Here is a 12,449-nt window from a genome sequence, read left to right on the forward strand (position 1 = left end):
CATTGCTCAATGAGAACAAACTTATGCTACTATGCCATCATGCTGGAAGCATGAAATAAACTTCCTGTTATGTTTCTCTCCCTCTCTTACCAGTGGCAGCAGTGAGAGGTCCATCTATGAAGTCCCAATTAGCCACAGTACGCATTAGGGTGGGTGGATAGCACCAAGTTAGAAGAGGTGCGCTTTAAACCATTTGGATGCATTTTTTAAAAAGGCAACAGCGAAGCCCGGGGACTTCCTGCAACTAAACTTGGTTCATGGTGTTGACATACTCAAAGTGCAAAGCAATGCAGAAGACAGTGGAGAACATGAAATGCTCAATAACCATAAGTGCAACGAAATGCATTGTAAGGCAGACCACGCGGTTTATCAAACACTGTTTTTACTGTCCCTGCTTGACCTACAAAACCAGATGCAACGTCACATCTGTTTGATGATCAACAACAGACGGCTGTGGTTGACCAGTCAAAAGCAACAGCTCTACTAGGACTGAGTCACTTTCCCTGTAAGTACGCTGAAACAGACTTGCTGAAGTTTAGCTCCTGGTGCTCATCTCCACAACAGGAAGATGACAGTGGAAAAAACGCTGAAACCAGGCCAACAGGTACAAGTTCAGGAAGGGCTCAGTAAGTTGTGTCAGAGTAAAAAAGCTAAAATAAGAATTTAATGTGTAGCAGCAAGGACAAACTAACTTTAAACTAAAGCCTGGGACGTTTACCCTCGTTTATTATTTTTTTAAACAACGGATGGACACTCACCATGTTTGGCACACTCCCAGCTCCCTTCAAATCAGCAGGGAACTGAGGAAGGTTGTTGGAAATCGCTGTCTTGTTCTGCAGTTGTTGGGCGTTGACCCCCGCTGCCCCCATCTGTTGCACCCCAGGCTGGCCATACTGCTGGCTAAATGGAGCTCCTGGGATCGGCATCTACAGTGAGTAACAGGATGCAGGCTAGTTAGAAGACCTATCGTGCAGCATACCCTCATAGTGGACAGCTCCTTTACCGCTCCACTCACTTGTGTCTCATTGCAAATGGGACAGACTGTAACATACACTGCAAATCCAATGAAGGTCAACAGGAGCCCAAGAAGAGTTTTCCTACTGGGCACCGTAGGAGGTTAATCTGATAACGAACACACAGAACAAATTCAAGCACTCTCCTTTCAAGAAAAGGAGCACTGCTGCTGCCGCTTGTTATAAAGTTTCGTTGTTGTTTTTGTTTATGTTGAAAGCGCAGGTAAAAAACAAATCCTTCAAAGTCTACAAAATGATGGTCAGTCTTCTCATCAGTGTTTCCCAGTAAAGAAAAGTCACATTAAAGGATAATTCCAGTTTAATTCAACCATGTGTTTGGCTTTATGACTCTACTCCACATGTTTCACTTCCACTGTGGGGAGACACAGGGAAACAGGGAATGACACAAAAAAAGCTGTAAATGCTGTTGTGTGAAGGAGCTAGCATGGGCTCCATGCAGTTTTTCAAACCAGCAGATTTTTATACGAATCATTTGTCTTCCGTCTGACTGAAGGTAAACAGAAATTAGCTGCCTTGCATGAAAACTCGCGAGCCGAACTAATCACTGACACACACAGTTCAGCATTTCCTCTTGGTTAAACCCCTTCCCCCACCAGTGATTACTCCACATACCACTATGTGGACAATCAGTCATTTGATTTTAAACGGTTGGCCATATTTATTTGCGCCATCGTCCACAGAAAATGATCCCAAACAAAATGAAGATGGATGAAGAGACCGAAAGACCGTCCTGCTTTCCCAGCCAACGAAGGAAACTTTTGGTGAGACGTGTTGGCAGCAGACTTGGAAAATCCTGACGTGTCCATAAGTTATAGTAATCTAATTACAACTAATGAATCTGCAGCTTCGATTAACACTGCCGCCCAGAGAACGTGTTTTGTAGAAAACAAGTGAAAGTAGAACTAATTAAAATGACAATTTAGTGTGCCAGCTGCAAGAACAAAAGCATGTGGTTACAAATACTCTTCAGTATCTATGTTACCAAAGTTGTGTGCGTATTGGAAAATTAGCTCAAGGTACATAACACTCGTTTATTAGCCAGCAAGTGTGACATCTTCTTAAAAGAGTGTTCCAGAAGCTTATTTCAATTTCTTAAAATTACATATTTCCTTTTTTTTTTTGATGAAATTTCAGTTTCAATCATCTCCCGCGTCTTGGCAGGCTTCACCAGGAGCAAAATTTACAGACTTGATCACACAACATTAAGGCCACACATACAGATACTTCCTTATCAAGAGCTCCGACCACCATTTATTACCACAGCCGACATTAGCTTTTTGTTCCCTTTGATACCCTCAACTTGAACCGTTCTGCTGCTTCTGCTTGACGCTGTTCTGTGGTGGCCAAAGCAGCAGTCTGCTTTGCTTTCGCTGCTGGGCAGGGCTTGCCCAGGAAAAAAAAAAAGGAGGTGACAACACAAAGCTTGCACAACAGCTGAGCAGAGCACTGCACTGCTGCCTGCCCCTCCCCCTTCTCCACACAGAGAGACACAGATGCTTTCCTGCTGCCGCTCTCTCATTCACACATTCTGCCTCCCACATGGATTCCCCCACTTGATGATCTGTACGTATTACAGGCAGTTATTGCCTGCAAACGGTGGCACGCGCCAAAAATGACGTGACAGCTTCTGTTGTTCCGTGCAGTGCGCTTTGGTGTTGTTTTAGCTTGTAAGCTGGCCCGCGCAGCACAGCTGGGCTGGAGACACGAGAGCGTGAGCCGTTTGGTCTCTACATGAATTTCAACGATAGGAGTACAAAGATTTCCAGATGGCTTAGTGGGAGATTGCAGCAACAATTGGAAAACATGAGAACTTCTGCAGAAAACGTTTTTTTAAAGGGTCCAGAAACGCTTTGTTTCACATTTCAACTTCTTCCATTTCAGCGCTAACAAGTTTTGTTTGCAAGTCGAGCAAAGTTGAGGAAAGACACCATAATAAAAGTGGTGGCTTCGCACACACCTGGAGACAAATACTGCCACATCACCGCTGATTTAGGAAGAGAAGAGGTCAAAACCGGAAGCATTGATTTGAGAAGTCAAAATCTCCTTATGTGTAACCTGTTAATCTCTTAGCTTCTACACTTGACATATTGTCAACCTAGCAATAGCGGCAGCGGTGCATGGCTACTTAAAGTGACTCCGAAACAGCAGTGCTGAGTGTGTTGAGCATAAAAGCGGCCTTACGAAGCACCGACTCTTTCCCCTCATTCTCAGTGGATCTAATTTTCTTATCTTCTTTAAGTATTTACAGTCTGATTAATAAATGTTTATGACAGATGTAAAAATGCTGTACTAAAATTAACTGATTATTTTAAAGTGGAGGTTTTTTTGTCTATTGCCACTTTACTGTATGATGGCAATTCAATTTAATTCTTTCAAAAAAAATTCAAATAATCATGCTATGTTACTTGCAGCTCACATGAATTGTTTGGTCAAAAAGATAAAAATTGCTCCATATTTAAAAATTGTGTTAGCTATATCTGCCCAAACAAAAGAAACAAAAATAATTTAAAAAAAAAAATCTTACTTTAAATTAACCTTTTTCCTCACAAAAATCACAACAATTTGATCAGACTACACTCGGTCCACAAGTAGACAACTATGGCGAGGACAGCAGCCATATTGAAATAAGGTACAGTACGTTTTCCTTTTTACAAATCGAATCACAAAACTTCTTGATCGCATGTCATACTGCTCACAAGCTGGTTCAAATCGACCTATTCTTCTTACCCCATTTCCTCACCTCAAACATAATCATGGTGTCTCAGTACGATCAAAAGGTGACAGTTTCAGTTTCGTACAAATGACATAATATATAAGAGAGATTCAAAGCAATGCACGTTGTTAAACAATGAAATAACACAAACAGTCCTATATTACTGCGTATGTGTCTATATGAGGAAAGGAGGGGCTTTTTTTCATGTGGCAATGTCTGTTCAAATAATCTTAGTGAGAACTAGCCTGCTGGTTTAACCCTGGTTTCCTGTCAAACCGCAAAGCTCTCAGACAAAAGGAAAGACATGTTCTCACAATGAGCACTTCAAAGTCTGTGAAAGTAAAGATTATCACAACCAACTGCACCAGCAGCACATCATGGAAATTATTTTTCATTCACAAACTTTGACTCGCTTTGTAGAAGTACGATGACACAATTTTCAGGTCTCGTCACATTTGCCCTGGTTGTGTCAACAAATTCCTATTCAGAATGTATGTACTTGTATTTTTTGCACTATAAGGCGCACTTAAAATCCTTTAATTTTCTCAAAAATCAACAGTGTGGGTGTAAACTCTGCTTCAGGTCCCAAAGTCAAACGAACACTGCAACATCATTGAGAGATAAAAACGGTCTAAATTCTTTGATCTTTAATAAAATGATCAGCGTTGCTGCTTTACCAGGTGGAACAATAAAGTTTAACATTCAGGCATCCATGAAAACAGAATTTGCTAAATTTAACCGAGTTAGAAGTTAGCAGGAAGTTAGCTCGCTAGTTTCTACCCAAACATGATTTAGCATGTTCTGACAGAGATTTCTGAAAAAATTAAAACGTACAGCTCTGCTGTCACTTCCAGCATAAATGAAGACAGAAAACTAAACAGCAGTTACGTTTGTAGGGTTGGACTTGGACTAGCTGGTATATAATGATGTGCTGCATGATCGCTAGCAACACAGCTATGTTAGCATAACATAAACACAGTTAGGGCTGTGCGATATGACCAAAATCTCATATCCTGAAATAGGACGTCTATCGTCCTGATAACTAGGGCTGCTCGATTATGGCAAAAATGATAATCACAATTATTTTCACTGAAATTGAGATCTCGATTATTTGACGATATTTATTTAACCCTTTAAGACCTACTATAGAACCAAGTCCGCCAGAGCTTATATTATATTTTTACATGCTGTAGTGCCATTTGTGGGAGCATTTCAAGTTGCTATACAACTGTTATAGCCCATATTTTAATAATATGTATGCATTAAGTCCATAGTAACTACATTAATTGCAAAAAAGGTGCAATAAACTACAAATAAATTGAAAATCGTTTTTTGTATTTTTTACATATATTTCTACTTGGAGAAATTTAAGAGGCTTATCCCTCAAAGCTTTAAATACAAAAAAGTTGCAAAAAATAGTTTACAATAACAGGAAACTTATTTTGAGTGTCTTCATAGTTTTATTTTGGAGATACACCAATTTTTATATACTGCAGGAAAAACAAAAAAACAATCTTATGATGCAAATTTGCAAAGAAAACAGCATGTGCATCAAAATAAACTATTTCCAGCAGTGCAATTCGAGTTCTAAGCATCCCAGCAACTATTCAGAAAAGTCAAACATGACCAGTATAGGCTTTTAAGGCCTACAAGTAAAAAACTACAATTTCCGCGAAAATGACGTCACTTCCGGTTTCGGCCAGGAAAAGGCGGACATGCGACAGTTCGTGCTGATGTCTGTTTCACTGTGGGAAGTGTTACGAACAGCTGATCGGATCGGCAAAGCGTGTTTCTGGAATATTATGTTTTTGTTCCTGCAAGCGCTTTTTATGCAATTTTTGCAAAACTTTATGTGGAAGGAAACCGTGACCAAGGACAAGCTGATGGCATAAGATGTAAGTACAACTCCTCCGGTTTCATATGCAAAACAAATTATTGTGCTAGCTTACACGGTTCAGGTTCTACAGGGATTTAAAAAATAGTTACACAAAACGGAGCGTGCTGCTCTGACCGGCTTTAAAGGGTTAACAATGACTTTAAAAAATAATATAAAATAGTGTGCAACACCACTGAAGTTTTTTTAACCTCTCTTTTCAGCCAACGGCAGTCACTCTCCTCTCCAAATAACTTCTGCTTAGCTTTCCGAGCTTCCCTCGGGTCCTCTTAATCAGCGGTCTCCAACCTTTTTTGCGCCACGGACCGGTTTATGCCCGACAATATTTTCACGGACCGGCCTTTAAGGTGTCGCGGATAAATGAGGGAGGGGCTAATAATCGGCTCAGTCATTTTTAATGATCGTTGAAAGCCCAGATCGTAATCGTGATTAAAATTCGATTAATTGAGCAGCCCTACTGATAACGATATAAATCACAAAAATTTATCATTTTCTGTAAATTCAAGTGAATCTCGGGCAGCTCGACTTGCGTGAAGTGTTTCCAGCTGCACGTCATGTACCTGGATTCGAGTGTATACATTTTTAGACATACGTTGTAACGTCCGCCGTTTTCTTTGTGAGTATTTATTACACAGGGTGCTGCGGGGAAAAGCCTGTTCTGACGGCTCTTTTTTTGCTTCTCATCCGTAAACACTGCATAATCTTTCACATGGTTCAGTTTATTTTGAAAAGTCTCAACAGGATCTTGAGCTTTATTGTGAAAGGTTTATGTGGAAAATAAACAAGCGGACACGCGATGTTTTACTGTCGTTGTTGCTAACGACAACGCATAAAAACAGGCACTTGTCCGTCCGTAGTGTGGTTATATTAAATATAAGAGAAAGAGAGAACTTTAGGAAATTAATATTTGCCACTACAATTGGTCATTGTAGTGGCAAATATTGCCATAAACAGTTTATTTTGCGACACCACGAAACAAACAATAGCGTAAAATGAAACGATAGACGTTTTTATATCGTCATCTGATACATATCGTTATATCGATAGTGAAGCTGGAGGATGAATGATAACTTTTTTCCACTCAAAAGTTAATGTGAGGGTTAGCGACAAATGCAATCGCATGGCAGGATGCTGTAAACGGACCAAACTTCAGTCAGGAGAACAGCTAAAATAATCCATTCACAACACGAGGTTAGTCATTAATATACTGCAAAAACATGTGAACAGAGCAGCTGCGAGAGAATTCAACATTAATGAATCAATGGTACGGAAGTGGAGGAAGCAAGAAAAATGAGCTGAGTAAAGCTTGACTTATCTGGTTGTTTTGTTTCGCTTAACGGGCCTTATGATCTGAAAAATATGGTATTCAAGTTAGCTGAGCAGAGTTTCAAACCTTACCTTATTCATGTTTCCTGCTTGCTGTGCACTCATCGTGTTGTGCGCACCCATCTGTGGCCCTCCTTGTGTGAGTGCATCTCCCACCACACTGCTTCCAGCTCCAGCACCCACTTGTGTCCCCTGCATGGGCTGGCCCTGGTACTGCATGCCAAGACCAGGTCTCCCTCGCCCTGCTGGTCCCATAGCCCCATTAATCACTTGTCCTGTCTGGCTCATGCCACCATGAACCTGGCCCATAGGCTGGCTGAAGCCCATGCCTGCACTTCCATTGCCTTGTCCTGGACCTCCCTTCTGGCCCTGGGGAGACTGGTGATTGGGGGATCCCTGCCCTAGTGTATTTTTACCATGCACACCACCTAGCTGGTTTCCCACCATGCTTCCTTGTGGCAGGCCACCTCCTAAATTGTTTGAGCTTCCCGGTCGCAAGAGCTCAGACAGCTGCTTGTGCTTCGCAGCAGCATCAGGAACCACTGAGTTAAGACCAGGACCAGCACCTGGGCCACCATTAGAGGACATTCCCATTACCAAGTCTCCATTGGGTATGAGCTCATCAGGAAGGTCATTTTCCAGGTCAAACAGTGAGACAAGATCTAAAGAAGAGAGAAAGGAAAACAAGAATTAGTCAATAAGCTACCAGTTAGTTATTAGCTGACTGTACAGGGCACGCAAAACCGCTAGCCCGACGTTCCGGGGCTAGCGTTTTTTCCAGTCGGGCTACTAAAATCTATCTCAGCCCTGCCCGTCGGGCTATCATAGGAAGGAAAAATGTGTCAGTGCTTTTGCATTCTTTTGCAAATTTAGCTGGGTAATTATGTCATTAGCATCAATGATCCTCTTTCAATATGTGATGTATTGAAATCACGTTTGAATTTTCGCTTGTTTTTTGCTTTCACTTTCATTTTGCAATCGCACAAACTGTGTATAAAGAGCGGTGGTGAAATTAATGCTGACACTTATTCCATCAACAGCCATCTGTGAGAGAGGATATTCTTGCATGAACTGAGTGAAGACAACACATCGTACCTCTCTACACCCTGAAACACTAAATGACTGCATGCAACTCTCCATTAATGGGGAAACAGTTGAATCTTTTTGCCCTGACAAGTCTATTCATTTCTGGATGTTTTCTTGAAAGGTTCAAGACACCTGGATCATAAAACCCCGACAAGAACAAAGAGCAGTGAAATGGAGGGCATTAGCTCCTCAACATGTCCTGAAGTTCTCCAGAGGCCTGGTAATGAACTAATCATGTGATTCAGGTGTGTTGACCCAAGGTGAGATCTAAAACCTGTAGGACACCGGCCCTCGAGGCCTGGGATTGCCCACCCCTGTTCCACACAGTTCTTACAAGTTCACAGAAACTTTTAAAACCAGATATTTGAGTTGATGATTGCCATTTTTATACAGTTGTTGTAATTTGTGTTTTAACAAATTTTTTTTGATTGATGTTTTGTTTCCTTTACAATATTATACAATAAAAATTATCTCTTTTTTTATTCGGGCTACTTAAATTTATTTTGGGCTACCAAAAACCGAAGAGTGCCTGCCCGAAGGGCTACCAGTGATTTTGAAATTTTGCAAGCCCTGCTGTATAGAAGCTCTGTTCTTTTACATTAGAAATATCGTCCATTATCGTCCAAGGTTTTATTGGAAATCAGCAATTTCTTTCCCCCAATCAAGTCTGTCCCGTATTCAGTAAGTGAAAATAAAATAAACAATAAAAGGTGAATCAAATGGACCATTACGGCAAGGCTGGGATGGTCAATTTGGTAAAGTAAATCCGTTGGGCATCTTTCTTTGCCTTTAGACAACAATTCTGATGGCAAAAGAGCCAAACGGGACAGGCAAAAAAAAACAAAAAAAAGGAAATCAGCAATGTTTCGTTTATTTATTTATATATTCATTCATTCAGAAAACAATGGGGGGAAAGTACATAGTGGTTTAGAGTGAATCAATGTCTTCATGGAAGTTACTGAACAATAAAAGGTACTTTTAGCTGCTCTCTTAATCAGAAGGGGCTACCAGAGTGGGTGGCTCAACATATTTTCATTTGGCAGATTTTTCCACCGAATGCCTTTTGTGACACAACCCTCAAGAGATTGATGTCTCCCTCCTGGGAGTGATCAGGGGATCTTTTGCTTGTTAGAAGCACGTGAAAATCACTAGACTATGGAGCCATAAAAATACAAAACAATAACCTAATCATTTTTCCTTTTTAAGCATATGTAGAGTCCTTTGAGGGGGTTTTCACAACTTCAACTTATGCGTGTGTTTTTTAGGAATTTTAGACCAATCTCCAGAGGTGCATTTGAACAGATGTTCATGTTGGATGAGAAGGCCTAGCTCCTAGTCTCTGCTCTAATTCATCCCAAAGGTGATCCATGAGGAATCAGTACAGGCCAGTAAAGTTCTTCCACACCAAACATGTTCAATCAAGTCTTTTTGGACCTTGCATCATGTGCTGCTGAGGAGTCATGCTGGAACAGAAATGGGTCATCCCCAAAATGTTCCCACAAAGGTGGGAGCATAAAATTGTCAAAAATGTCTTTGAGGCGATAAGAGTTCCTTTTACTGGAACTAAAGCCCCATTTCCATTATTACATAGTCGGATCATCTGCAGCATGCTTTACTCACAGCATCTGCCGCTCAGCATTGTACTGGTGATGTAAGGTTTGGATGGCCATTCTTCCAAATATGAAGTTTGGAGGTCTGTAGAAACTGACTCTGCAGAAATCTGGCAACCTGTGCACACTATGCACCTCAGCATCCAGTAACCCCGCTCTCTGATTTTATGTGACTACCACTTTGTGGCTGAGTTGCCGTCATTCCCAATCGCTTCCACTTTGTTATAATACCACTAACAGCTGACTGTGGAATATCTAGTAGTGAGAAAACTTCATCACTGAACTGTTGCACAGGTGGTATCCCATCATGGTACCACACTGGAATTCACTGAGAAATCCATTCTTCCACATATGTTTGTAGATGTAGTCTACATGTCGAGGTGCTTGACTTTAAAACTGTGGCCATGGAAGTGATTGGAACACCTGAATTCCATGATTTGTATAGGTGAGTGAGTACTTTAGACAATTAGCGGGCATTTCTGAAATTTCACACCGACTAACCTTCAGTTTAGAAACAATCAGGCTGAACAGAGAAAATAATTAAACTGCAGATGAACTCTTGCATGTCTGCAATGTTTACATTCACACACAGCAAACTTAAAAGTAAAATAATAAAGTAACACAGCCCCAGCTGTGACCTTACAGTAACACTGGGTACAAAAAAATAAAAAATAAATCATACAGAGGGGACCTTTTGCTCTGAAACTCAGAGCACTCGTGGTGCAAAGAATGAGTAAACATGAATACTCAACACACAGATAACATTAATGAAGGTTATAGTCCAAATCGCATTTATGCCAAGGTCCTTAACGTAGGGGCGTGAGCGTGGCTGTGAACGCCAGCCAATAAACATTTTACTAGCACCACAACCACACCCGCACGCACGCCTGGCTCAATGTCTAGGGCCACTAGGTAATTACGACTGGAGTATAATCAAACCTGTTCCTCAATGATATGTGGCAGATACTACAAAAAGCTTAAATATTCTAGTCACAAACATTAAATAAAATACCGGAGGTAAGCTTAAGGTTAGAGGAATAAGACTTGGTGGACCAAGAAAACTATGTGAACTAGGTGTAGGCAAAGAGCAAGCACCCAGGCCTCGCTTAAGACCTTCAATATGATGACCATATCCAAAAAATAAAAAGTACGGTCTGAAGCAGACTACTACTACTACATGCCAAGTAGTGGGAAATGGTAGTAACCACTATTCAGAGAATTCCACCATCCCACACTATTCTCTCTGGAGACGACAGACTACGATCGGCTATAATTCACCCAAAAGGTTTTCAGCAGTCACATTAAAATCTTTAATTTCTCTTCATCTGGTAGCAGACAGTTGTAAAGTGCTTCAGTTTCTCCTAACAACAAAGGAAGAAAAAAAAATCTGAGCAATTACAGCAGTACTAAAGCAACATTAGATTTATAAGAAACCTGGATAAACGTGTATGGAGAAAATCAAAGTAATTAAGTGTAATTAAGTAATTAATTTGCACTGCAAACCAGATGAAAGCACAAGGACACAAGCTCCCCTATAACCATTAGAAAGGCTTTACGTATGGCAAGTGTTTGAAAAACATCCTAATTAAATGAATATAATTTGGCCGCAGACAGGTGGGATAGGCGGTTAAGAAAATGGATGGATGGATGGACTTGTATGCCTCTTAAAACATGTACTGCAGCCACAGGTTGTGTAACAGAGAGCCAACGCTAAAAGCAAAGTATTTCATGCTGCCGAAAACAAACCAATGAAGAGACCATGAGTGAAATGGAGACAAAATCAACTGTTAATTATCCTTTAACAGGTTTCCCTACTATAAACTTGTGAACTTTACTTCCTCTAGAAAGATCTTGTTCCCCAAAGGCTCCATTTTCATCCCACTGTAAAGCAAAAGGGGTGTTTTTGCATGACATGGGGAATTATTTTTTTTAATCATTTCGTCTTTTCACAAATTCTGTATTCATAATAACTGGCTGTGACAATTGAATTATGGCTACCGTAGTTAGGAGCCTCGCGGAGTAATACGTGCCGTGCTTCAACATAATACAGTGGGGCAAAAAAGTATTTAGTCAGCCACCGATTGTGCAAGTTCCCCCACTTAAAATGATGACAGAGGTCAGTAATTTGCACCAGAGGTACACTTCAACTGTGAGAGACAGAATGTGAAAAAAAAAAATCCATGAATCCACATGGTAGGATTTGTAAAGAATTTATTCGTAAATTAGGGTGGAAAATAAGTATTTGGTCACCTCAAACAAGGAAAATCTCTGGCTCTCACAGACCTGTAACGTCTTCTGTAAGAAGCTTTTCTGTCCCCCACTCATTACCTGTATGAATGGCACCTGTTTTGAACCCATCATCTGTATAAAAGACACCTGTCCACAGCCTCAAACAGTCAGACTCCAAACTCCGCCATGGCCAAGACCAAAGAGCTTTCGAAGGACACCAGGAAAAGTATTGTAGACCTGCACCAGACTGGGAAGAGTGAATCTACAATAGGCAAGCAGCTTGGTGTGAAAAAAATCAACTGTGGGAGCAATCATCAGAAAATGGAAGACATACAAGACCACTGATAATCTCCCTCGATCTGGGGCTCCACGCAAGATCTCATCCCGTGGGGTCAAAATGATCATGAGAACGGTGAGCAAAGATCCCAGAACCACACGGGGGAACCTGGTGAATGACCTGCAGAGAGCTGGGACCAAAGTAACAAAGGTCACCATCAGTAACACACTACAACGGCAGGGAATCAAATCCCGCAGTGCCAGACATGTTCCGCTGCTGA

At 41.0% G+C, this 12,449-nt stretch overlaps 1 protein-coding gene across 2 annotated transcripts in view; it reads right to left on the minus strand.

Annotated features, from left to right (window-relative positions):
* The window catches only part of crebbpb (CREB binding lysine acetyltransferase b), a 46,919-nt gene that overhangs the window by 21,347 nt on the left and 13,123 nt on the right, over positions 1-12,449 (minus strand). For both annotated transcript variants that reach the window (XM_085454235.1, XM_085454234.1), the window contains exons 2-3: positions 7,040-7,629; positions 759-926 (exon numbers count right to left, since the gene is read on the minus strand). In XM_085454235.1, coding sequence (XP_085310361.1) covers positions 759-926; positions 7,040-7,629 — 758 coding nt within the window. The remainder of the gene's footprint in view (positions 1-758; positions 927-7,039; positions 7,630-12,449) is intronic.

Source organism: Copadichromis virginalis, linkage group LG4 (genome assembly GCF_057382275.1).
Source record: "Copadichromis virginalis isolate Kocher_CV1m ecotype Utaka linkage group LG4, C_Virginalis_male_GT1.1, whole genome shotgun sequence".
Classification (NCBI taxonomy): domain Eukaryota; kingdom Metazoa; phylum Chordata; class Actinopteri; order Cichliformes; family Cichlidae; genus Copadichromis; species Copadichromis virginalis.